At 38.8% G+C, this 27,678-nt stretch overlaps 1 protein-coding gene across 7 annotated transcripts; it reads right to left on the bottom strand.

Moving 5' to 3' along the window:
- Positions 1 to 3,016: 3,016 nt before the first annotated feature.
- Positions 3,017 to 27,618, bottom strand: BCLAF1 (BCL2 associated transcription factor 1). 7 transcript variants are annotated; one of them, XM_032183718.1, is made up of 14 exons: positions 27,522 to 27,614; positions 21,337 to 21,406; positions 20,159 to 20,180; positions 19,159 to 19,282; positions 17,372 to 18,277; positions 15,278 to 15,946; positions 14,995 to 15,164; positions 12,334 to 12,439; positions 11,334 to 11,418; positions 10,453 to 10,628; positions 9,126 to 9,306; positions 5,405 to 5,551; positions 3,531 to 3,740; positions 3,017 to 3,386 (listed from the first exon to the last, which is right to left on the bottom strand). In XM_032183718.1, the coding sequence occupies exons 4-14, from the start codon at positions 19,260 to 19,262 to the stop codon at positions 3,381 to 3,383; spliced, it is 2,760 nt and encodes a 919-aa protein (XP_032039609.1). In that variant the 5' UTR covers positions 19,263 to 19,282; positions 20,159 to 20,180; positions 21,337 to 21,406; positions 27,522 to 27,614; the 3' UTR covers positions 3,017 to 3,380. The 7 variants fall into 7 exon arrangements, 6 of the variants coding, with proteins under 6 accessions (XP_032039609.1, XP_032039611.1, XP_032039606.1 ...); XM_032183720.1 differs by lacking the exon at positions 20,159 to 20,180 and having other exon boundaries at positions 15,278 to 15,424; XM_032183715.1 differs by lacking the exon at positions 20,159 to 20,180.
- Between the last annotated feature and the right edge of the window lie 60 nt (positions 27,619 to 27,678).

The raw sequence follows: 27,678 nt of genomic DNA on the forward strand, positions 1-27,678 counted from the left end.
GGCCGCGCGCCCGCCGGCACCCGCTCTGCGCTGGGGGGGGTGGGGGGAGAGCGCAGCCAATCGGCGCGCGGGGGCGGGGCGAGGAGGGGAGCGCGCCAGGGCGCAGCCAATCGGTGCGCGGGGGCGGGCCGCGCGCGCGGGGGGCCTCGGGAGGGAGGCGCGTTTGAATGCCGCCCTGAGGGGAGCGCGCGGAGGGAGCGGTTGAGGCTGAAGGGGCGCTGAGGGGAGGGGAGGGCTGGGGGCAGCGCCCCGCCGCCCTCAGGGCACCAACTGGATTGAAGTGTCACGCCTCAAGCAGTCAGGCTGTATTAAAGCACAAACACTGGTTGATTCCTTTTAACCTCGCCGAGATTGCTGCTGTGTTCCTGGAGATCTACCTTAATGAGGCTTCTAAATAAATAGTACTGATGATAAAAGCTGCAGTAACAGCACAAAACTTCCAGAGGATGATGAGGGTTTGAGAAAATGATGGACTTCTTACTTAGTACTAAAAATAAATCAGTACTACAATACTGTTCTTCAGAAAATATACTTACCCAACTGCTCCAACACTTCCTTATCCGAGAAGGAAAAACGTCAACATGGAAAGATACAAGGAACCAAAAGCACTTCACCTCAAAGCTGGTTAAAGGCAGGCACCTCAAACATAAACCAAAATGCCTCCCTCCCGTAGTGCAGTTAACTGCGTCAGCACCAGCAACACACAGCTTTGGAACTGCAGGTTCCAGCTGGGAACTTGAACTTGCCAACTCGAAGCATTTCTGTGCAACTCCAGAGTACGGATGGGACCTGCAGGATCCGCTCACTAGAGGGCTTAGTGGAAGCACTGCTTTAAGAAATGAGAAGTGGCACTGAGCTTAAGACTTGATGCTGCAGCCTGTACTTCTGGAGCGAATTCAAAACTATGTAATGACAACTCTTCTGCATGCTCAGTAAGTGCCAGCACAGCAGCTAAAGCAGGAAAGCTTTAATCAAATGCAGGTCTAGACCAGCAGCCTTGCTACTGCATTCCCACCCCCTGCCACTGAAACAAACATGTCTGATTTTCCCTGAACTGCAAGGGTAACCTTGAACTTGATAGCCACACCACGAAGAGGTAAAGCAGATTCAGAAACTGTCTCAGTGCTGGAGAGAAAGTCAGAATCAATCACTTAACTCTAAATTTAATTTAAACATTTCATACAAGTGGAAGGATTGATAGACTCTGACATTGTTGCCAGATCGTTTTGCTCCCTTTGTTGCTTCATCTGATTTACCATACACAAAGTATACGTGAGCTTTATTTAAAAAAGAATAAGTTCTATATTTCAAACATCTATTAAAAGATGTACTGCACATGTAAAAGCAAATCCTGCAGAAAGGGAGCCTGCCTAAAATGTAAGGCAGGAATCACCCTTTATAACCACCACTGAAGGGCAAATACTAATCCTATTTCCCTTTCTACACAGATGCCGGCAAACTAGTGCAATCTGAAATCCAATTTCTTCTAATAGAGGTAGGAGAACACCGTTCTGCCTTCTACCAGTTATTAGGGATAGGTTAGACAGTTAACTACTAACAGTAAAGCTAGTAGGAGAGCACACATAATAGTTTTCTTTACCAAAGTGGTTTTTTTTGTTTGTTTTTGTTTTTCAAAACTGATGTTTTAAGGGACAAAATAAGAACAATACTACACAGGACATTAAGGTTTACTTTCTCCATAGCAGTCTGAGAAAGCAAACAAGTAGTCTTATTTGCTCAGAATGTCACTGCTCTGGTAATTCAAATATGCTACCGTCATCCTTAATACTCTCTAAGTTAAAGTGTATTTACCAGTGAAGTATGTTTATGTGGTTTTGTGTTTTGATGGTGTTGTTTTTTGGTTTTGTTCTTTTTTAATACTGTAGACTAACTTCTGCACTTTGGCTGTAACATTGAGAGGAGCACAACTGTTCAGGAACTGTGTCAAAGAGAGTCAGACTCACTTCTCACAGCTTCAGCTGACCACATCAAGTTATAACTTACACAGTATACGAAGTGGGATACTAAAGGAATGTACTTCCAGGGCACTGTAATGGAATACACACCTCACAGAAGTGTTTAGTATATTCCAAATATCTTTACTGATTCAGGTTTTAAAATAACTTGCGTTTTCAGAGGGGTTTGTGGTGGGTGTTTTTTTGTTTGTTTCCTCCGAGATTTCAGTTAAGTCAGTGATGTGATAAAAGACTGACTTACTCTTGCAAGATGACTTACCTGAAGATGGAAGCCCATATAAAGAAATTGAAGAGGCAGTTTAACAAATTGGAACAAAAATGGATACAAAAGATGGACTGATACTGCCATCAGTTCCTCAGCTAAAGTGCTCTGTTGATGAGCTATCAACAAAAAAACAAACTGTAATTCCTGTTGGCCCTTACAATGCAACACATACTTCATACTTTATGGACAGCACCTTTTTTCTCTCACAGTATGTTTAAACTCTAAGTTTATAAAACCGTAAACGCTGTCCTAAGCTACCTTTAGCAAGGGAAGTGTGGGTTTTATTTGTTTGTTTTTAATGACAAAACAAATCACTAGGTAACCATAATATCACTGTTCTGTTCTGGTCACAAGTTACAGAAATTAAAGTAGCCGTAGATAGTTCTATACTAGCTGTAGAAATAGAGAGTGAAAGAGCTCCAGTTTTCAGATCTGTTCAGAGTTTCTAGCACCAGTGACTTGGAAGTAGGTTTCTAGAACTCACATACCAGAAGAGAAAGTATAAACTTGTATTCCTCAGGCTAGTAACTAGAGAACAGTGACAATTTCACTCTCCGAGATAAAATTCTGGCTGCTCCCTCTAGCATGAGAATCCAGGTTCATCATTCCATCATCCTGTGTAAATGTGATTCTTGTGAGCTAGTGTATAATCAACGTTATTGCTCGTCTATTTGCCTTCACCCTATGACTGGGTAAGTGCCATTAAAACCACTTTTAATAAAAAAGCAACATAGAAGTAGTAATCAGTTGATAAAAAAAATGTTCCTCCAAGATATCAGGTGTGCAGAGCTGCAAGTTTACTTCAGAATAAAACACAGACATAGGGGAGAATCAAAACTTTTAGAGTTGTACTTGACCATATATTTGGACAAAGCAGAATTACACTGCATATAACAAACAGTAAAATTTCTTAAAAGTTGTTACAAATATTTTACTTTCTACCTGTACGATCATTAACATAGTTTACTATATCAAGATTTTTTTTTCTAAAGGCTTAAAACAAAAAACAATCCCTCTAAACTACTTTCCAACAGTAAAATTTAAGTAAAATGCTTACATTCATTTGACAACAAAAAAAAAACATATTAAAAATGTTGTGGGGGTGGTGCAAAAGCTGCTCTTTCAGCTTTCTTCCAGGGTTATTCCTGTAGAAAGAAAGAAAATATTCTTTTTGTAAACTGTTCATATCCAAACTAAAAATCTTTTAAAGTGATTTCCCCCTGGCCCCCACCATTACTTGAGTTACTGCAAGAGAAGTTGTCTGATCCGCAATTTACTGAACTGTTTACCTTTTCCTCTTTGCGTCTGTCCTTTTCTTCATTGTTTTCCATTGTTTCTTCTTCATCTTCCACAATCCCATCCCCTTGGTATTTGTCATGTGTCCACTTTGGACTGCTACCTGACTTTTTGAAGTTAAAACGCCCTCTGCCACGCTGGAAGGTACCACGGCCCCTTCCTCTTTTGGCCCAATAATCCACACCATCATCTCTGTCATCATGCTACAATAATACCAAACGATAAGGTTAGAACACCTCTTTAAATGGTGGTACTCTAAACCAAATTTAGACTATAGATAGGAAAAACAAGAGAACTTCAACAGTTCAAATAATCTATAGATTACATTATGAAGCATGTCCTCACAATTTAAAATGCTAAAACTTAAAACACCTTGATAAAAAATTTTAAGAGCCTTTATTAGCTGTGCGTCTCCCTATCATGGGTAACAAATTGGCTCTGTCACATTTTTCAGTCATGAGAAATATGTACTCACTAGTTTTTAGCCCACCTCCCCCAAAGAAACTGTCATTTTAATGGAAGAACCTCTAAGAATGTGTTTATGAAATACTTTTTTTTTTTTTTTTTTTTACTTCAAGGTAGAGAGTTCTTTATACTTATTAATAAAGGTAACTGAAAGCAGTTTTCAGGAACCTTGCTTTGCCTGTGCAAAATAAGGCAAATAAGTTTTAAACTACTTTAAGCTTATTAACCAGAGAAGCTTGATTGTTAATATTAAGATTTCAGTTTGCTGTCTTGCTACCAAATACAGCCTTACACAGTTTAGCCAAGTCTTCTGATGACTGTTCCATGCACTAGATGAACCCTAGATAATTATTTAATACAAAATGTTTACAGCAAGGGACACCTACTTCAATTTATTTTCTTTTACAAAAAAAAAGTCTAAATTAGTAAATGTATCACACCCAAATAAAGCAGCTTAATAACCATTATACATTATTATTAGAATAGTTACAGGGTAGCTTTTTTTTAATAAAGATTTCTGGAGATGAGAAAAGAAATAATGGGTACAGTTGGTCAATTTGCCCTAGCTATCACAGAACTTTAGTGAATAGATCACCACATTTCTAGTTTTATAGGTCAGAAGAGTTTCTATATGTGGGGGGAGACAGGGAGAAAACTCTGAATGAATGAACACAAATTGCAGTTGCATTACTTACTGCACCTGTTACCATGTTATATACACCTGTTAACATATTTGTGAAAAACTTAACGCTACAGGAGAAGGTCTCAACCTCACTAAATGTTTTTTGATGATGAAACAATATTCTTACAAGTTTGCACTGTTAGGGAAGCCAGCTGAAGCACAGGCTACGCATTCAGTTTATTAAGCTACTTACTGAGCAGTTACATCAGCAATCTGCCCCTCATAACCCAGATTGGAAAAAGAACTAATGTTGCTTTCTTACGACTATCACACTACCCAGATAAGACCAGAAAGGTTGCTAATAACAAAGTTGGCCCACTTCCATCCACAGCTTTTCCTCATCTTTCACTTGTGCAGATTTGCAGACAAACATAAAACAAAGCTCTAGTGCCATACATAGAGAAATCCAGGAAGATACAGCACACGTCTTTTTGCTTTAAAATTTGTTTTTAATAACCTGAGTATGCGTTCTTCCCTACCTCACTGATGAATGCGTTTTGGAGATAAATTATTATTGCCAGCCTGCTGCAGAAAAGACAAACTAAGCAGAACCAGGCACTGCAACAATTCTGGTATTTTCTAGATTATGTAAACTACAGTCACTTTTTGTACATGCATGCGACTTCTATACTTGCAGCTGTCAGTCTCCTTAACATCAGATACAAAATGCACTTGGAAAAAACAAAAGCATGCATAAGATATTGAGTTCTCTACACCCACCAAGAAATATTTCTTGCTTTTTGGGGTATATTCAGGATCCCATTCCTCTTCCTTCGGCCTCTTTTGAAAAGTAGTATTTGAGTTGCTGGGACCAGTATTTGTTCCAGCAAAGACTCCTCTGGCTCTTCCTCTGCCCCTAATTCGAAACTGATTAACCAAAATGTTATTTAAGCCATTTACATAAAACCACAAAGAAAAGCTCAAGTTGTCTGTTACTGAAAATGCTTGTTCTGTTCTTAATTACGAGTGTAGAACCATTTTAAAATTTACACATTACCTTATGTAATATATTCAAGCATTCACTTTTATATAATGATTCTCTTAAGCTTAAGAGTTGAAACACATTTGAGCTCTTGGTTTAAATTTACCTACAACAATCAAAAAGAAATGTCCTTTGCCTGCTGGTAAAGCAACCTGTTGTAACAAAAGGTCACAAGAAATTTCTGAAGCTGTTTGCAGACAAAGAAACAAACAAATTAGACTGAAGAAGAGGGAGAACTGTCAAGGGAAAGCAAAATCATTCATTGAGTCAGCCACATCTATTATTAGGAAATTGTTTTAGAGTACATACAAATAATGCAATTTTCAAACAAGTGTCTACTTTGTGTTACTCATTCTCAATTGAGATCCTCTGTTGTACTTACGCCAAGATAAATTTCAGATGAGGAAACTCCTTACTCAGAGCATCAACACTGTATACAGTGCAGAGTAACAACGTCTGAAGTGAAAATAAGTATCTCAAGTGTTCTTTTTATTTTTATTATAATCAACAGAATTTTGAAGTGTTAGGATTAAGAAGTCACGTCAATAAACAAAATATTTAACTCAATATGATGAGTAGTAACATATCCAGTTACCTTAGCATGCTTGTCTTTAGCTTGCAGAAAATAAAGAGGAATTTATCCAGATTTCCCCCATTTAAGAGGAAAAGAAATGTTAGGCTGGGATATATTGCTTAAAACCTGCAGTTACTACAGAACATGCTTTTCATAAACAGCCTAGTATAAAAACACAGAACTGTGCTTTTTTTTTTTTTTTTTTTTTTTGAGTTAATTGTACAAAAACATGACTGGAAATTGATTACAATTATTAAAACGAAGAACGTTCCATAAACGCAGACAAAAAGATATAATTAACTAACTTGAAAAAGAAAGTAGCTCTATGCACACCTACTTTCACTAAGCTCCAATACCTTTAATGCAAAATTTATGCTGGACTGCTTTAAAAGTACTTTGGAATCAGACTAGTAAACAGTCTAGTAAAAGGCTCACATAACCTACAAATATACCAGAGAAACAAGGTTGTTTGGAGAATCATTTAGAGAGCGGCATGACTATCAGCTAATGAAAGCTGCGTAAGAAAGGGATAGCTATGTTTGATTTCCAACAGCTTTGAAAGCTTTATGAAATTACACCATAACGACTAATATCAGTGTGGAAAAAAGGATGAGGAGACAAAACAATGTCACAGCTACTAGTAAGATCAGCATTTCCCAGTATTAGTTCTTAGGACTGAATTCTTCAGAATAGGTATTTCAAGAAGAGTATCTAGCACTTTCCTTGACACTGTATTAACACTTTTTCCAGGTTATCTTTCCAGCAAAGAAATACAGGAGGTGAAATCCACTAAGGCGTTGCCTTTACAGGCCTATTTATTGCAAAGCTCACCACAAAATGGTGAGCGTACATTCTCTATAGGAAGAGACTTCCTTTTAATCAGGGCTGTTATGCACAGTTGGATACTACTGATAGTTGGGTTGAATACTACTGATAATGTTGTGAAAAGATTCTTCTTTCTGTGAAAAGATTCATCTTTCTTCCTATATTCCTATTTCTAAACTGCCCATAGCATTTATGTTTTTATACCATGTACAACAATCCTAGAATTAAACGTTTTAGTCTGTCAGTAAGCATTAGTGAAAAATCAACACTTATTTACTACCAAACTGACAGCTTAGCTTACATTAAGACTTCCCCTACCCAGCCACCCCAAGGTGTCAAGGCTTCCTGTTCTGGGGAAGATTCGCAACTAAAACATTTTGTTTAATCCAAAAGCAAAGCAGTATTTACTTGAATTCAGTCACTGTTAGCCTGAATTACAAAGACATTTTACACTAGCCAGCCCATAATCTTTCAATGCCACCCAAGCTGCAGCCCTAAGCAGAAGGTTTAAGTCACACGTTGTCCTACCTATTTAGATTCTCCTGATCAGACATTGTTTGGTCAGTAAGCCTATGAGTGACCACACAGTCCTTAGGAAACATCACTCAGTTATTTCATAGTCAGAACTGGCAGGTGACAGCAGTTGAACTAGTGAATTGGCCATTCATTAGCAATCTACATCTGCTTAAGTTTCATGTGAATTACCATCTTTCGCAATATGTACAATCTGGTTTTATAAAGCAGCAAGGCTGCCACTAATTATGAGACTTTTTTCCAACTGATTCTCTTTGAGAGGGTTGAGTTCTACTTTTGTTTAACGCTGTGCTGTTACCTTATGCACCCAGAAATTGTGCTGATATTGTCATATTTGACATCTTTATCATCCACGTGTTTATACACTTATATACAATTATACTAAGGAACAGCTATGTAAGAATAACAAGAAAGGAGGAAAAAGATGCATTTCTAGTGTTAAAAACTTGGAACTTTGAAATTTTCTTTTTTTAAGTAGCTACCAGCTCTTCAGATGGAAGATTTAATCTCAAGTGTTGCACATACCACGTGCATTTCAGACACTCTCTTCTACAAAGTTCAGAACTTCTTTTATACTACTACAAACAATACTGAAGTTTCATTTATACCAAATGATGCCTTTTCACTTTTTTTTTTTATTTCTAACTATAGTAATTCCTTTGTGTAGCCTGTAAAGAGAATGAAATTACTCCTAACCATTAAGTCTGACTTTCTTTCCACCTCCAAATAGACTTTTCATTAAGGCACTTTTTTTTTTTTATAGATGTCCATTATTTTCAAGGCCTTTTCCATTGTTTCTTAATCTTTCTAATGCTGTTACATTTCCCAGTGAAATACCAGTAAGCTACACTAATATGCAATTTTAACCTTTAATAATTTTAAGATGACCATGGAGATCAACATGGCACTTCCCAAAACACATTCCAGAGCTAAATTAATATGCTTTCATGCTCACTGTGGCTAGTCCATGCTAGAGAAACAGTGAGAACTAACAGTATACCACCTCCTCTCCTCACTAGTTTTCAATGTTAGTGTCTATTTTTCATTATGTGCCATTCTCTAACAAGTTGCAGACATCACACACAAAGGATGGCAAAGCCAAATTGAAAACTACTGGGGCGGGGGGGGGGCGGGGGAATAAGCACAAACTGCAGGGCATAAGAGGTAACAGATCACAAGATTTCATCTTTATAGAAAGGTCAATTTTAATATTCTGTTAGGAAACAGCATAATTACAAGATAGCAAGGAATAAACAAGAAACTCTTTTTCCCACCCTTACACTAGGCCCTCTAATAGTATGCTAGTGTATATTTGTACACCAATTCAAACCTCTGTTGGACAACACTGGAAAAATGAAAGGCTTGGTACAATCACAAAAGAATTCAAGAACCTACTTCAAAAACCAATGCTACAAAAAATGTCTACCCTAACATTAAGTACTGCAACAATTCGTTTAATCTGTTATACTACAGTTATTGTTAGCGTCTTCATCATTTGGGGGAAGAACAGGAAAAGAGCAACTTACAAAGGTGCCTCTTGGCCTGTTGACTCCTGCAAAACCAGAGTACTCTTTCTGTTCGTGGTGAGTTTTGAACTCTTCGTCTCTTTCTTTCTTGCTATCCTTTTCTTCTCGAGAACTGGATGAGGAAGAAGATGGGGAGGAAGATGGGGAGGATCGAGCACGGTCTTGCTCTCTTTTTTGCTTACTGAAAAATAAAAAGACACGCTATGTGCTATTTTAAAAGTACTAGACAGTCTGCAACATGCTACGCTAAAATGGCTTTATTTATATTTTACAAAAAACTATCCCCCTTCCTTTTATTATAAAAGTCACATATACGTTATGTATTTCAGCTGTTAAGGTGAAGCATAGTTTCACTTTCCAGCCTCCTCTTACACGTTTAAATGCACTAAATGTATATTATTGCTAATGAGTTGGAAAGCAGCAGTCTGCAAACTGCAAGGAGTTTTTCCACGTTTTGATGCCATGAAGAGTTTCTGTTACTTTTAAGATCTGCCTTTCCTCTGAGGCAGAAAAACAGAAACCAAAGGGCAGAAAACCCTCAAGGCAATGCCTTTATAATACATTTACATAGTTCAGTTTGCACACTGTTTAGAACATATGGCTGCCCTATGTAGGTGCCCGTATGGTTAGCCAGTGGAAGGTAACGTGGATACCAAAGTCAGAAAGTATATGGCAAACAGGAAAGCATAAGTAAAAATTCATTGTATATCCAGTACAAAGCAGGAAAATAAATCCCAAAGCCAGACTTTCAGTAATCCCACAGTAATTCTAATTTGACCCAACTTACAAGATTTTTAATAATACTATTCAAAGGAAGGTTATACCTGAAGTAACTCTTACCACTGCTATACAGTATCCACTGAAATATGCTAACATTTTGTTTTCTTAAAAACAGCCCACTGGCCTTAGAAAAAAATAAAGATTCCCCTTCTCACCCATGTTAAACCTAAATATCAGTAGTATTCTCATACTCTGGGTGTTATGAGTTGAAAAAGTGCGGAATCAAGCATAACGAACCAAAGTTCTTACACAAATTGTTTATAGAAATGTACTGCATTGAAGTCCAACCTCCTGATGTAGCCTGGATAATAGGACAGATTAATTTGTCATTTTTTTTTTCAGTGTTAGCTTGCTATTCCAAAGTTTTTGTCCTCATCCACCATAAGCCGTGTAAAAGACAGATAATACATATTTGCTGTAAAACAAATAATTTTAATTGTTTAAATTTAAACGTTCCAGTATACATGGAAAATTGAAAGCAATTAAGCTTACAATTTAAAAAGGCTAATTGGAAGATAAAACCTACGTAGAGATTTAAAATATTTACCTGTCATCTTTATAAGATTTGTAATCCTTGTAATCTTTTGAAGTTTTCTCCTGCTTTCTTGACCCACTGGATTCCCTGGAACCCTTTGAGTCTCCTCGCTCTTTACTTCGTTCTTTTCTACGGCGGTCAATGTCATGCCGAAGATCAGCAGAATCACACCGTAATTTTTTATCCCCCTGTAAGCAAAAACATATTTCTGAACAAAATTTTAAGATAAAACACCCAGAAGAGAATCTGAAAAAGCAAATTGTGCCTCCACTTTTAAAAAGGCAAGACAGAATTTACAACAAACTCTTCAGCACGCAAATTGACTTTAAATGATGCCCTTTGCATGCTAGATCTATACAGAGAACAGCTAAGAACTTACATTTTAAACAAGCGTTCCCATCAAGCCAACAGAATGTCTATTTTTTGATGCAGACCAACAATAACATATTTTTTGGTAGGTTATTTAAGCATACATATTTTTCTGGTTAATTGTTTTTAGCAGAGCACAAGCACCTTATCAATTCAGCCATACTACTCACTGAGCACCTCAGTACTTTTTTTTTTTTTCCTCCTCATATTCTTTGTCCTTGGGCAGTGTAGCACCACAAAATTTGCCAAAAAGTATCAAAAAGAAGAAAGGAAGGGTGGGAGAAAATTTGACCTTCTAAGCCACATTATCAATATGCTAGCATCATGCTACATAGACTGTCTTCTTGTTAAGATGTTTTACTTAAAGAAAAAAAAAATAGTCTGAAACACAAATACACTACATACTGCAAATTCTTTTATAAGATTACTGTACACAAACTCACATGAAGGGGAAGTTCAGATTCAAAGTGAAAAACATCGCATTAAGTTTAGAAATACAGATACAACATTTACTCAGAACCTACTTTTTGACTTTCTTCTTTAAAGGCTCTCTCTTCACCTGCTAAACGGGTATGCTTCCTCAGGGCACTTGGAGAGATGTCAATCCTCCTAAATGAAAAATAAAAGCAGTGTCTAGCCATACAGGTATGTAATTGTTTATGGCCTCACACAGTTCAACAGAAATCTGAACAACAAGGCACTCTTGAAGAACAAACTTTCTGCATATAGAAGACCCACGATCAGAACAGAGAAGAAAATTAAAAATTAAAAACCTTGGTTCTGTGACGTACACAAAAGATAAATACATTAAATAGTTTGATTTTTCACATTTCAAGCAGAGCTTTCAAGATATGAAAAGTATTTAATGAGTTATTTCAAAAAGATCAGTGTATATATAGCCAATTCAAAATCCAGTCCCCCCCAAAAATCATTAAAACTGATAGCTTGTTGTATAGTTAAAATTACTCATCAGTTAAAGATCTTATGCAGTTCAATAAGGAATATGGAGATAATATATCCTCACATGCAACACAAATACAGTACACTGCATCATGTAAGTAAAGCACGTGATCAGAAACTACATCTGCATGCCTACCTTCTTACCTTTCAGGCTCTCAGATTTCTCAAAAAACTGCTGTAAATTAACAGACACAAAAACTAAAGTAGTATGAGATGGAACATTCACACTGAAGAATAAAGATGCATGTACTGGGCTTCTTTTCATCTTCAAGACATATGCCCCTCAATATTTGAGCACTGCATGTGAGAAAAGTAAATATATCCTACATGAGATAGAGGTAGAGAAGACATCTGCTACAAAGCCACAGATGAAACCAGAGTTGGCTCAGATGAGTTTCCTTTTACATATTTTTTTCCCATTTGTTTTTGTTGGGTTGGTTTTTGTATTTACATGAGAATTGACAAATTATTCCATACAGATTAAAAAACATTTTGACCTCTTAAAAGAAATATAAGCAGATATTATTATTATTATTATTTGAAATACATGCAATTAACATATACCTATGTATTTCTGGGCTCTTTTGCCGAGTGCAGTGCTCTTCAGTAGCTTTTTGATATGCAGTGAACCTCTCATTTAGGGTCATTCCAGCTGACTTGAAGTATTGCTCTGTTGGTTACAATAGAAAAACACTGTTTCGTTAGTTTAATTCAACTGACAGGTATTTTACTCCTGACAGAAAGGCAAGTAGCAGGCAAAAACATAGTATTTTCAGTAAATGTATCAGAAGGACAAGCAAGTGTGGGGTCTTCCCTATTCTTACACATTCTGTAATCCTAACAAACTAACAGTGCACAACATCACTGCAAGTCTACTAAGAACTACACCACGACTATATTACATGTAATTTAAGCATCATTTACTAATTTGACTTGCTCATTGTCAGTGACATTTTATTCTAATGAAATAAAGGAACAATTTCTTAAGTGATTTTCTACTTTGCCCATCAGACAAAATGAGGTTACTTTGAGTTACGAATACTTGCAAGAAGTGCATTTCACAATTCATCTCAACTTTAACTTAAAATAAGAGCTAATTCAGTGAACACACTTAAATAAGTAACGTATGCTTCAGTAACTACATGAATGACCTAACAAGTCATTTCTTAAAGTAATATAATTTCTTTCTTTGAAGTTGTGATGATAAGCAATCCAAGACAATTAACACATCTATATGTAAATAAATTCATTTAAGCATCTGGCATCTTGGCAAACCTGACAACTTCTCTGACAAGTTTTCTCTTGCTTTCAGAGACAGTTAAATTAGCAACAGCAAAACTCAAGTTTTTAAACCAGCTCAACAAATGTGTTTAAATGTAATATAGAAATACATAAAGTCATGAGCTATGAAATGTTACATATGAAGCAAGCTATCTGCTTAACAGGTCAACATACATCTGTATCAACTTACCGCCCGGCATCCAGTATTTGTCTCATAACCAACCATTAAAACTTGAAACGGCCACTACAAGGGTAGTGCCTCAATCATAATTCCATCAAACACAGGAATTTGAGCTAGCAACTCTGTTTTTATGCCATTTTTGCCAGGAAGACAGAAGGTTCAACTTTGCCTGTTTGGCATCTGTATCTTTCAACAGCTATTTTACTTTTGTAACATGGATTTTGCCATTTCAAAACACATTCCAGGACCTAGTTACAATGAAAAAGAAAACATCACTGGGCATTTTCAGCTCTACATTAATAAAGAGCTGTTCAGACTGGTCGCATCACACCAATAATGAACATAACTTCATTTTGTCAAAAGAGTTACTTAAATCTGATCATAGACCACAGCACATCTGAAATGCATAGAGAGGTTCTCCTTTCAAAAAACAGCCATAACTTTACACATACTAAAAACTTGAACAGATACTGTTAAGCTGTCATATTTAACAGTTGATTGTTTAATTTAACACATCAAAGTTTACAGAAAAACAGGTTTTTTGTGATCAACATGTGAGAGTTTCGGTAATATTTCACCTACAGCCTGCACATGTGCCATATGAGCCAATATTTACAGAAGCTCTCATTGGATCTATCCTTCAGTCTCTTTACTAATCACGAAAAGCAGATAAAATTATAACAAAAGTGGTTATATGCTAAGCAGGTGTCCCAATAACATTTTCAATCTAATATATTAACATAATCTATTATTGCTATTACTTTTTTTTCTTTGTAAGTAATTCAAAATGCAGGAAGTCATTTGGTCTTAGTCACTTGAAGTTATTTTGAAAACAAGGACTTTTGAGGGAATCTTAGCACATACCTCTAGCACCCAAATCTTTGCAGTTTTATACGCTAAAGTATCTTTAAAACAATGCTTATAGAGATACACTGAAACTTTGGATTTTAAGAAGTTATCTACTATTCAATAAGAAGACTTTGACAGTACGTGACCTAAATAAAATGCATCCACTTTGTCAGATTTTTTCCGCAAGGAAAAAATTTACGTCCGCAAGAAGAAAAAAAATTGCGTTTACGTCTTCTTATAGTAAGCAACAGCCAATACTGCTAAATTAGAAAACTATTAGTATATAATTTATTTAGTGGAGATTTAGCCAATGCCAACTTCCTACCATGATGAATTTCCAGGAGAAATTTTTGTCTCTAGCATTACAATGTCGTCAAATAAGAATAAAAATGAAGTACCAGTGTATTTTAATGTCATTTAGAGTACGATTTCTTACACAATTTCTATTTTGTGACTATAAAAGTGCTTTCTAGTGAACACCTGGAGATTAGCTCTGAGGTGCTCCAAAAGGAGATGCCATTGTACTTACAGTGCAAAAGACACCCATGAACCCACACTGTACCCCTTAATATAAAATTATAAAGATATTCAAATAAAACTGATGAAAAAAGACTAATGTAGTATGCTTAAGCTTCACTGCAAAAAAAAATAAATTTTGTGCTACTTTAGAACTTATCAAGAAATATAGTATGACTGCTATTATGCTCTATACCACTTGCTTTTTGATACTTGCTTCTGTTGCTACTTATTCTACATGTATACTTGCTCATGTATACTTATTCTACATGTACCTCAAAAAGAAAAAGTCTAAATCAATATTAAGAGGGCTGAAATCTTCCCATATTAGAGACAGCAAACAGTTTTAAATGCAGTTGTCAGATGTGTATATTCAGTATGGTAAACTGAACACATACCTTTGACATGATGAACCAAGGACACTATGTGCTGAATAAATGACTCTGACGTGCTTTTGCTGGCCTGTGGCAACTTAATGTGGTCAAAGATGGATCGGAACTCTTGCTCCTTCTTGACGGAATGGACAAGTGTGCTAGCAAGCAGCCTGTCTTTAGTCAAGGAAGCGGGTCTAAAATGCATCAACAACAAAAAAAGACACACAAAAAGAAACCACTAGTTTAAATAAAGATGAGCGACACTGCAAGCAGGTGGAGAACCACTTTGTGAAGCAGAATAATTTACCTATTGGAATCATCAAGAGGTACTGGTGCCATTTTGAGTTTAACTTCAGGACGATGGGAGTCACTGGCTATCATTTTGATCCTAAGTGGGCTCTCCTCTCTGAAGGTGGATTTTTCTCTCGCATCCAGATTCTTGTGTAGAGGGGGACTGTAATCAAAGAGTTCTTTGAGCTTTTCAGACTTTACCTGCTCAGGTGACTGAGTTTCTTTCTTCATCGTTCTCTCAGAACTCTTGTCTTCTTCCTTGTGCTTATCTTTTGTTGCACTAGGCCTTTCCACTACATAGCCAGTCTCTTTAGGCTTATAACTTTTCTCGTCTCTAAATCCATCGCTCTCTCTATTGCCCTTCATTGTTATTTTAGATTTGTATTTGGTTCCTTCCTCCTCAGCATTCCGATGAGATGCAGTAGGAAAATTTTTACCCTGATCTGCCAGGACAGACTTTCTGAACTGTCTGTAATCCTCTGTCTCCTCTGTGTCCTCCCCTTCAGAGTCATTAAACTTTTCTTTCCCAGTCTCTTTATCAACGAAATAATCTAAAGTTTCCTGATCCTCCCATTCCCTTTCTCCCTCTGTCCTCCCTTTTTCTGATCCTCTCTCCTTCTGGGCCTCCTTCTCCCTGGTATTACCCCTATCAAGCAGGTATACTCTAGACTCTTCATCTGTGTACCTGTGGATAGCAAAGAAGAGACTGGTAACTCTGGATTGCATTCATTCCAGTTCACTTGCATTCCTCTTTTGTGTCCATCCCACACCACCGACTAGAAAATACATTCCTCCAAGCCATTCAACTTTAGCAAGTAACTTTCTGCACACCATTAATACCATACCAACTGCCATTTATGTACTACTGCAAGCATCTGAAGAAAATAATGCTTTTCCATAGAACATGTAGAAATTGTCCATTTGAGTTTATAAAAAGTTAGAGGTTGGTTGGTTTGTTTATCCTGGATTGGTACGCGGATTCACACACTCTTACACCAGCCATTTTTTTTCCATCAAGTTCACATAAACTTTGATAACTCAAATCTGAATTATTCTGACACAGACTTAGCTCTTCAATCGCTACACTCTGTATAAGCAGGGATCCTTCAGAAGGCAGCTCTCCTATATGCCGGAGAGCTGTATGTCCTAACCACATTTATAAATTAACGATTTTAGACACTGCCTTGTCTATACTCTACCTTCATAAAGGTCCTAAACCATTCACCAGCCGCAATACATCTAACCTAGAGCAAGTCAGACGTTTGTTCTTCTATCAGGATATTTTTAAATAATAAATCACTAACTGGACAAGTTCATTTAAAACATATAATCAAATCTACATAGCATAGTCTTTATCATAGTTTATCTTTTTTTAAATTTTGTCTATAATTCATTTTGTAAGAAATCCACTGAAGTATGTAGCACATTAGAAAGGCACAGTCTGGCAACAGTAAGATTTTTACAACTTTTTTTTTTCCCCCAATTACTGCTGTATCAAATACATTAAACATCGAGCGTGAGAATTTTGTGCTATTTGGAAAAATGTACATTCCACTTTAAAAACACCGTCCCTTTTAGCGACAGGATTATATTCCAAGAACATCAAGACCTACCCTCTTTCTTAAGTAATGCAAGTCAAGGCATCAAAGTTGTCATACTTCACCACACAATTAGCAACGAATGCTGCTTATGTTAACCAAGAAATCATTGTGCATCTGGGTTTTCAAACTTCCAGAAGATTTGCATTTCAAATTACATGAAGCATTAAAATGTTAAAGTACTTGAACAGGAGTCACTGTCAAACAGGCATGTCTGATCCACTAATCCATTTGAGAGTTTTCTTAACAGTGAATGGGATACAGGAAAATTAACTGTGAAGGAACAACACAAAACAATCTTCCTCAAGGATATAGGTCCCTATCTCCACTAGTCTCTTGCCAATAACTTGAAAAGTCTTTACGGAGGAAACTCAATTCAACTAGACTAAAATTAGTAAAAATATTCAAGAGAATCCCAGCCCCAGTTTTCAAGGAGCAGTGACAATCTTGTCAAAACTCTGTTATAGAGAGCATTTTAAGATGCAATGCTAATTGTATAGTTTAATTCTTACCTTTTCAGAAACTTTCCACCTTTTGCAGTTTCCTGTTCTCCAGTCTCAGGATAAAATGAACGTGCTCGAGGCTCCTCACGGGGAGCACTCTGTGATGGGATTGTCTTTGCAGGGCTTCTCCTCGAAGGGATGTGATGCAATGGGCTATTCTGAGAAGGGCTATAACGGCTAGAACCATTTCCAAGAGAACCAGAGCCAGACCTCTCAGGACTATGCTGAATGGAATGGGAATGTTGAGGTGTGTCCTTTGCTGAGTGGACTGTGCTAAGCAAAGGGGCTTCAGAGCAAGATGAACTCTGACTAGGTGGGGTGGCAATAGAAGGACTATGGGGTGACCTTGGACTGTTATCGTATGCTGAAAGGCCAGGCCAAATGTCGCCAGAAGCTGCTGATGATTTGTTAAAATCGTCAAGAGACTCTGATGGGTCATGTTCAAATGTATCTTTCTGTTCATCTTGTGATTTATTTTTCAAAGGGCTATCTTGCAAAGGAGCCCCTTCAGTTTTCTTTGCCTGCTTTTCCAGAGACCCACGTCTTTTGGAAGAGACAGGTGATTTGCTGTATGGGGATGAAGAACGAGATGAAGAGGACCTTGGGGACCTGGAAGATCTGTAAGATCGACGAGATCTGCTCCGGGACCTCTGTGAAGACACAGACCTTCGCTTTGGACTTCTGGAACGTGAACGGCCACGCCTAGGACTTCGGGAGTGTCTTCGGTTCCAGACAGGCCTATAACCTCCACGATGGTATCTACCACCTCCTCCTTGATAATACCCTCTACCTCTTCCTCTGTAACCATAGGGGCGTCTCATTCCTCTATTATTCCTGTAATCTCTGCGATAATCTCTAGAATACATACGATCCCTGCTGCGAGATCGCGAATACGTCCTTGAACGAGACCTAGAACTAAAATTAAAAAGCAAACGTTAACATTTGACCATCGGAGAAAGAAAAAAAAAAAAAGTTTCTCAAGACTAAATGCTCAAATGCAGTCAGAATTGTAAAGAAGGCAGACTAACAGTCAAAGTAAATTCTTCAATATATCTTCATTACTTATTCCTGTCTCATAAAGGATCTTAATAAACATTGGTTCTCTAAGGACTGTGCAACTTAAGACTTCAGCATCGCAAGACTAAGACATTACCAGCCTCAATGGTTTGCCCTGCTATTTCATTAGAGATTATCACCATTCTGGAGCATGGCATTCAGTTTCTCAGCCACCACCACAGTTCACAGCCTGGACCATGCAGTTTCATCACCTCCAGTTTAATTTATTATGCCAGCAGACAGCAGCAGCTGGTGAGACCATAAACATTAAATTCAGCCACTCCTTTTATTACAGATTGTAACATCTACTAGTAAGAAAGTGGAGGAAAAGGCTGGAGGCAACTGAGAAGACATAGCACAGAAAAGCTTATCTGCAGAAGCCTCAAGTTACTCCAGATCTGAAAAGCTACGTGACAAAGACAGAATAAGCCCCAGGGAAAAAAAATGGACAAAGAAAACATCATGCGAAGGGGGAGGGGAGACTGAAACCAACCAGCCACAATACAAGAAGAAACACTGGCATTCTGATATCATCCTGAGATAAAGGAAAAGGGCAAAACAGGCAAAGAGTAAACAATTACAGTTAGTTACATTCACAGCAAAATCTACCTACTGCCTAAAATGAAGTAAAATACTAGGCTCACTGTTGCCATAGATTCATGCAAGAGTAAGATAATTATGATACAAACCCCAATATACTAAATGCAACTTTTCACGCGGTAAGTAAGGCATCAATTTACCTGTATCTCTTTTTTCTAGAGTGTGATCTGGATCTTGACCTAGAGCTGGACTGCGATCTGGATTTTGATCTCGAAGAATGTGATCTAGAGTTAGATCGACCCATTTTTCCCAGTAGATACACTCCTTCCCAAATGGAAAAGCAGTGAGGGGAGGGGAAAAAGAGGGAGGAAACTATTTAGAGACCATGTAAATAATAAGTGAATATGATTTTTATGACCTAAAATTACAATATTAGAAAGAGGTATAGCATTTCTTAAATAAAACAACTTTGGAGACAGTATGAGTAAATTTATTAATCTTAATAAATCTTATTAATCTAAACTTAAATCTCAATGTATGACATTTTAAAGAACGTAACACTTAATTTAACACGGCTACAGTGCAAGCAGTTTGTTTGAGAAGATAACAGCTGAAGGCTTCCCGGGTTCAACTGCAAACTGATCCTAAGGAAGGAGAAATGTAGGCAACAGGAAAAAAAAAAAAAAAAAACATTTCTACAAATTAAGACAGAAAATGCAAGTCTGGACTATTACATATTTGTGACCTAAATCTGAACTAAACCTAATCTAAAACTAAATTTAAACCTTCTATTCGTTTTATATAGTTTACAGTTATCACAATAAACACTGCCCAGATCTGCCAAGTTTTTGTTTTGTTGTGTTTCATTTTGTTCCACAAAATGAATATACCACAGTTAATCTGTCTGATCCGATATTCCACCACTCAATATATCCACCCCACACCTTGTTGTTTTTTTAAACTACTTGTAAAATCCATAGCCAACTAAAATTTTAACAGTAACTCGATAAAGAATACAGCTTACAGCAGAATTTAACAATCTTCAGCTCAACACAAGCTACGGAAACAGATTAAAAGCACTGAGTCCTAAATGGAAATAATCTCACAATATAATAATAATAATAATAATCTTTTTTTTTTTTTTTATGTACAGTCATAAGAAACATTTAGAATCTATTACCACTAACCATAAAAACACACCTTTTCTTTTGCAGAGCAATCACTGTAAAAAAAAAAAGATTTCATTTAACTAATAATAACTTTGCCTCGTTAACATTTTCTTTTGAGACTGCCCAGCTTTAAAAATAGTGAGTGACATGAGAAAACCTCAGTATAAACCGTTGACAAGTAACTATTCACATTTTCAGGCCTTAATATGCTCAGTATTTATAATTATTAATGTTTAATAACCCTTAAAGCAAACTTATGTATTGCAAACAAGAATAAAAGCCCCAAATTACTGTATTGAAAATACAAGCTCAACACAACAAGCATGCTTTGTCACACAGAAATTTACATAAGCTTTCTTGTTACATAGGAGATTTATCAATTATGTAAAGACAAATAAACAGCATTGCAGCTTAAAGTTGACAAAATTACAGAGATTTTACTCCCACATAAGCAAACCAAAAGAAAAAAAAAATACTGAGCAACCTTTCCCTTATCACTGGTCACTCTTGCCCCATATAACTTTCCCCCATCAGAGTACTGAAGAGTTTGTGTGGCCCCAAAGAGATTAATCTCATCTGAAACTAGCCCAGGGGAAAAAATGTAATAAATATATATAATTTTAATTAGAAACCTAGTTTAGGCTAAGAAAGATTTTTTTTTTTCCAACTCGGAGAAGAATATATTGTCAGTTGTCTATAAATTGTTCCTCCCACTAAAAAAAGCAAACTCACATAACCTATACTCAGAAGGTTGGTTCTAATTCTTTGGGTTCAATTAAACTCACAGAAAATGGACTATCATCTCTCATGATTAAATGCTTCACAGGCAACAAATTTAGAGTTTTTAAACTTTTGAAGACATGAAATATACTGATTTTCCTATAGTGATAGAAAAAAATGTTTTGCTATTAAAAGAAAATTTCAGGCCAAACTTTACATGTGCTATAAGTTTAACACAACCCAGTCTCCATTTTAAAAGAAAAGGAATGTTTGATTTTCCCAGCATTTAACAATAACACTTGCATTCTTATGTAAGACAAGTGTGTATACACTGTACAATAGTTGACCTTTACAAGAGTTGCATGTATTTCAGAGATTTACATAGTTCAGTTTATCACAAGCATAAATTTTAAGAAAACAAAATCAATTCTCATTTTAAATGCTTGAGTTTAATCAGAACATTTAAAAATAGAATTAAATTAATCTTACCTCAAACCGTTGGTCAGTGCCAATGAAGCGATTATTTCAGAATTCTCTGTGCTTTCAGCAATACTGATCCCTACAGAACGGAAAAAGAGACCGTCAGAGACACACGCTTTCACTAAAAGGTCAGTAACTCCTTTTGCTGAAGTGCTTCAAACATTGAACTGTTTATCATGAAAAGGTAACACTTCAGAAGTGGCACATTTACTCCTGGACTGGATGAAGCTGCAGGTTACAGACTGGAGCAGCTCAAGAGTTAGCCACTGCCAAGGGGCAAGCCCTACTTCCCTTCCATTTGTGATCACTCCTCCTCCTGGCTGGCTTCCAGTCCTGCATAACCTTCGCAACAGCCCTCGCACCCGGTGGGTCCTTCAGCGAGAAGGCTTCTGACACCCAGAGACCATTTCATACGGCTGGGTCAACTAACTGGCTTCACGAAGGCCCAAACAAGTGCCACAGCTGGGTTATGGGGGAAGAGGACAGCACACAGCCAGCTGGACGGGGCAAAGAGAACAGTGACAAACTCATACACAACCTGTGAATTCTGACATACCGCCTTGGATTTGACTGGGGTGATTTTTTTTTCCCCAAAAAGGATAATCGGGCTGGGAACTTAGCACAACAATAAAAGCTTTATTTTTAGGTTTCTCTTCAGCAGTAATACAAGCATTACTCTGTTATAGCTTATTTAAAATACATATGTGACTTTAAATAACCAACATTTCTTTCTTCAGCATTTGTTTTCCAGGAACACAAAGCATAACTGTAATAATGACAACAGTTTCAAAAGTACAAACTTTTCACTGGTCTCAACCTAAGTTACCTCAAAGCCTTCAGACACACACACAAATATGCATACATACGTGCATACACATTTGTAATCTGACTTGACATTAAGAAAACTTTCAAATTCCACCAAAGCGGCTCCGAATTTTGCCCCAGTTCAGTACAGATGGATCTCCCAGAAATTCTGCATCTCAATTTATTCATTAAAGCCAAAGCCATAAGACATTCACTGCTCCTCTATCATGCTTGTTCATATGTTTTTAATGTTTCCCTCACCTAAAAGAAATATAGCACTTGTTTTTATAAATCCTACTATCAAAATTCCACTTACCATTCACTAGTAGGGACCAAGATATTTCCAATTTCTACAAAACACATGCTTTAAAAAGATTAAGTTTTTACTTCTCATCATCAGCAAGCATGAGTCTCTGAAGGAGTACAGTAGTATCGGACCATTTCAGATCTTGTCTAGACAAAAGGCGAGATGGTATTAGCTAGCAAAGGTTAATTAAGGCATTCAGAAGTCTCATACAGAAAAAGTAATACAAACTTCAGCTAAATGGTTGAAGTTCAGTCCTAGATTTTAAAATCAATATTTAACACACTTCAATGCCATCTCTACTTCCAACTTTTTAATAAAAACAATCGCTTAGTGTTAACTGAAATTCAGAATCCTGTTTTAGACGAGCTTTTATGTCCTCAGGATACAGAACAAGACCATGACTTCAGCTTTAAAACCTCCAGGCAGTAGGCAGAATCTTAAATTACTGTAGCTCAAACCCTGGCAACCATTCTGCACAAGTTTTAGGAATTTTTCCAGCAGGTGGAAAAGGCAATGAGTAGCTGCTTTCCTGTTTTTTTGTTCTTCCCCCCCCAAACAGACACTGTCTATACCATGTCCAACCATGACAGCTACTATCCTTCTTAACTTTAGGGTAAAAAATATACATAAAATATTAAATTAAAAAATAAATAATGAATAGAAAATTTCAACTATTTTCAGCTTTGTTTCCATTTAATTGTAGCAAGTAAAAGCTTCACATGCAAAATCTCTTTTTTAAAGAACTCATACTTAATAAAAATGAAAAGACTGTTTAACTGTTTTTTGAATAAAGGTTTGCCTACGTAAATGTTCTTACAATATGAAAGAAAAGAGAAATTGATTAACCTCTATTAAAGCTCACAGTGATACATACAGAACTACCTAGGAAAACCGTTCCTTTTTAACAGTAAACTTGTACATGTTTCACTCTTCTGCAGAAAGTAGGTATTGGTCCTAAAGTGTCACAGCTACAAAGCACTGCTTCATGGTATCATACAAATCACCTGCAGCCTGTTCCTGTGGACACTCCTGTGCCCCCGTCACAGTCTGAAGTTGTAACATCATGCCAGGTAACAACAGAAGAGAGGTGCTGAGCATGGTGCTTCTAAGCAATAACACTGAAATCCCTAAAGCAAAAGAGTAGCTGCTCTCTGTTCGCTGCATGAAGCTCATCTCTGCACCAGTCTCTGAAGAGACCCAGAGGCTGCAAAGGTGCATGTGAAGGATGTGATGCAAGATGTCATCATCAACACCAAGTATTTTAAGAAGGAACCAAGACTGCTAGAAACACAGTCTATACCTGGAACACCAATGCTGTTCTGGCCATGCAAAATTCTTTTTCCCTTGCTTTCTACCCTACAAGTGGAGAAAGAGGTGCTAGGCTCTCAAGCATTTCACCCCAACTCTAGAGAAACCCGGGTATTACGAAGGAAGCTGCTGCAGCTCCACAATACTTTAAATCGGAATAAGCTGGCACCACTAGCATAAAGGAACAGTCCCACCTTTCCTACCATTACATTACATCATGTTCCTGATGGTCTTCTCCTTTAGGCCAGCACAAGGATTAGTGCAGCCACGTTGGGAATTGGCTCACAAAACATGGAACACCAGGACTGCTTTCAACACAAGTGACTTTTCTGATATGGCTCATGACACAGCCCCACAACCACTTGGCACAAAAAGCCCCAAAAACTTGGGCCAACACAGGGGACGTTACAACAGCCAGCAGCCAGGACTGCTTCCTTTGGCAGCAGCACAATCCCCAGACATCCCTGAAACTAGCTTGGGAAAAACCACCAGCAGCAACAAACCTGGATCTTTAGCTTTTTAAATAAAAATAAAAATAAAATAATTAAAAAAAAAAAACTTGACACAGCAACCTATGCTTTTTTTTTTATTATTATTATTATTATTATTAAATTAATATTGGGTTGCATCCAGGACCACAAAGAGAGTCAAGAGAAGTTTCTTACCATAACAGCGTGTGTTTGGGTGTCTTGTACCAGCCTGAGCCAGTGAGCATGACCACCAAGCAAAACAAGACACACAACAGGACCAGGCTTATCCTACTGCAAGCCAAACAATAAAGAGGAAATAGCATTTGCTGTGTTCAAAAGAAAAATAAAGGACAGAAAAGCTAACATGAACGTTATTTCCAGTTCCTTCTGAACATTACTTTTAAGAGCCTCCCCTTACGCCACTGATGCTTTCAGAGTACGGAGACCACAGATAAAACCTATCAGCTAAACACACCAATTTGGCTGCTCTACACCACGTGGAAGTCTTGGACGACATTTTAGGACAGCTACCCCAACTTACACTAGCAAACCACTATATTTTAGCTATATTTTACTTATACTTATTTAGTAGCCCGTATTACTCTTGCTTAAGCATTGCTTGAAACCTGTCAGTAGGACTTAAGTCAAAAATCTTGTTAAAGTAATTCACAAGCTGTTGCCAAAATGTGTTTTCATTCAGAGATTCAAGCTTCCAAAGAAATAAGGATTATACAACTGGGACAAAACAAGGGGGGGAATAACAACCTTCAAGAAATCGCAAAGAATCTGTTACAGTTGCTGCTAAATTAGAGGGAAGTCAGTCTCACTGAGACAGTAGCGTATGGCATCTATTCAGTGCTTGCCTACCTGCCACATAATAACCACACTTTCTTCTCCACTCTCTGCATCCCTGACTTTTTTCGTACATAAAAAATGTACGCAAACTACCAGCAGTACCTCACAAGTAAGAACAGAACACATTTCAGCAGTGACTATAAGATAATCATTGCCCAGAATGCCACAAGTACTAAACTACCATAATGAATTTAACTAAACTATCTTAGGTAGTACAAGTAAGAGCTAAGGAACACTTTTCCCCCTCTTACTTTCTTCCTGCGTAAGATCATCTTCATAATACACAGTTGCAAAGACTAAAGACACCTGCATAGGAATTACAGCATGGAAACTGAACTGAAACAGTAAAACCTATAAGGATGTTTGTACATTCTATGTACAAAAATACACAATTTCCCTAACTTAATTTCTTTATAGAAAATATATTTGTAAATTAAGTTAAAAGCCAGCATCCAAATAATAGCAAAATCAGCTCTGTAAAGCCATCATATGATCAACAGCTGTTCTTTGATGTAAAACACTAGGCAAGTATTAGCATGATTCTCCTCTAACAACACAGAAATCAAAATGCCTATTTCTAAGAATTTTGTTGATACACAAGAAGGAGTTGTGTGCTTTTGGTTATCCAAAGCAACAGGATACCTAACCTTGTTTTGTTTTATGTTGTTATTTGTTTAACAGTGTTTTGATATGCCCTTAGAGAGTGGTTTCTATGATCTCTTTACAGGAGCCTGCGAGCACGCTGTGAACACAAAAAGGCCGTCTTCCCTTCCTTACTTGTTCCAAGGCTGATACTCACAGAGGTACCTGGTGAGCTGGATCAGTGAATTGATCCAGGACAAAACTGTTCTGGAGAGAAAGACAAGGCTGGCTTTTGAGCCACATCAGCTTCCAGACCCAGCGTACAGCAAGGCTGTGGGAGGGCCACTGCCAGCACAACGGCAAAGCAGCAGTGCACCTTTTCACAACACCTCTCTGGAAAAACTCTCACAGGTCAGACCAAACACCGCTGTAACCCGAAGACTTGCATTCTTCAGTAGTTTCCTTCACCTACCTCTCGTAAACAAGCCCCAAATGCTCCGTGGCATTCCTCAGGCCCATACTCCACAATCGCTCCTTCGCAACCAGCCTGAATCTAATCCATCCAAACACCCGCACCCTAGCTACAAACAACAGCTCCCTGCTGACCCTTTCTAAATTCCTAAAACCACTCCAAGTTTCCTGCATCCCCAATGGCAACAGGAGCTTTTCCCCCCGTACGTGTCCCCGAGAAAGACACCCTCAGCTACAGCCTTCAGCCGTGGCACTGCTGTTAGAGCCAGGCCCACAAAAGCCTTGCTCAAGCTGCGGAGTCGGTCGGTGCTCAGGAGAGGCCGTCACCACCGAAGTGCTGCTACATGTAAGGCACCAAACCTCTTCCTGCCATTCAGCTCTCTCTGCCTGTCATTCAGCGCCAGAAGGGATGAGTAGGAGGAAGCAGCTCCTACCCTCCCCGCCACAAGAAGCTGCCTGCTTGAAGCGCACCTCCAAGCCAGGGGCTTTGCCCCTTCTCATTTAGCCCCCTTTTGTCTAGGGCAATGTGAAGAGGCAGAAAGGAGGAAGGGAAAGCCAGCAGCTCGGCAGCGTTTTCCCGGAGCCCCACACTCGCCATCGGTCCCTGCCCAGGCCGAGAGCAGCGGTTCCGGGGTCCGGTTTGATACCCTGACAATAAACCAACCCTGACTCAACCCGAACTCCTTTGTTTGGCATGCCCCTGGCTCCTCCGGCAGTAAAACCTAACAGGGCCAAACTTTGATCCTGCAGACACGCAGGCGGCGAGATGCAGCGCCTTAACAGAGGATCGCTCCCACCACAGGCTGAGGAGGAAAAAAAAAAAAAAAAAAAAAAAAAACCCTTTTTTTTTTTTTTTTTTTTCTCATTTTGGGTCAGAAAACCGAAGATTTGCGAGAGGCAGGCAGCAAACAAAGGGCAGGGCGCTGCGCAGGCTGCCGAGCACGCCCCGGGACGGCGCAGGCCCCTCTGCCAAGGGGCTCCCACCCCCCCCCCCAAAACCCCGGCCCCCCACCCCCACCCCCCTCACAGCGCTCCCGCCTCACGGGGATGGCAGGGGGCGATGTGGCCGCCCCCTGCCCTGCCCTCATCCCCCCAGCCCCCAGCTCTACCTTGGGGGACTCCCGAGGGGGCTCCGGCACGGGACGAGGCCGCCGGGGCCCGGCGGGGGCCGCCTCAGGGCGCTGAGGGCCGGGCCCGGCCCCTCCTCACGGAGCGCTGAGGGGAGGGGGGGGGAGGGGGGGGGCGGGAAATGGCTGCGGCGCGCGGAGGTCACGCGGCGGGGGGGGGGAGGGCGGGGCGCGTGCACGGCAATGGGGGGGGGGGGGGGCGCACTCGGGAGCCCCTCAGCGCGGCCTCCTCCCGGTCCCGGTCCTGGTGGTCCCGGTGCCGGTGCTCACCCGCCGGCCGCGCGGCGTCACGGCAGCCCGCCGGCCATCTCCCGTCGGGGCGGAGGAGGAGGAGGCGGCGCGGGGCCCTGACGGGAGCGAGGCACCATCGGCAGCGGGGGGGGGGCCGCGGCCGCGCCTCGCGTCACATCCGCTCAAGGGCTGAGGG

Source organism: Aythya fuligula, chromosome 3 (genome assembly GCF_009819795.1).
Source record: "Aythya fuligula isolate bAytFul2 chromosome 3, bAytFul2.pri, whole genome shotgun sequence".
NCBI classification, from domain to species: Eukaryota; Metazoa; Chordata; class Aves; order Anseriformes; family Anatidae; genus Aythya; species Aythya fuligula.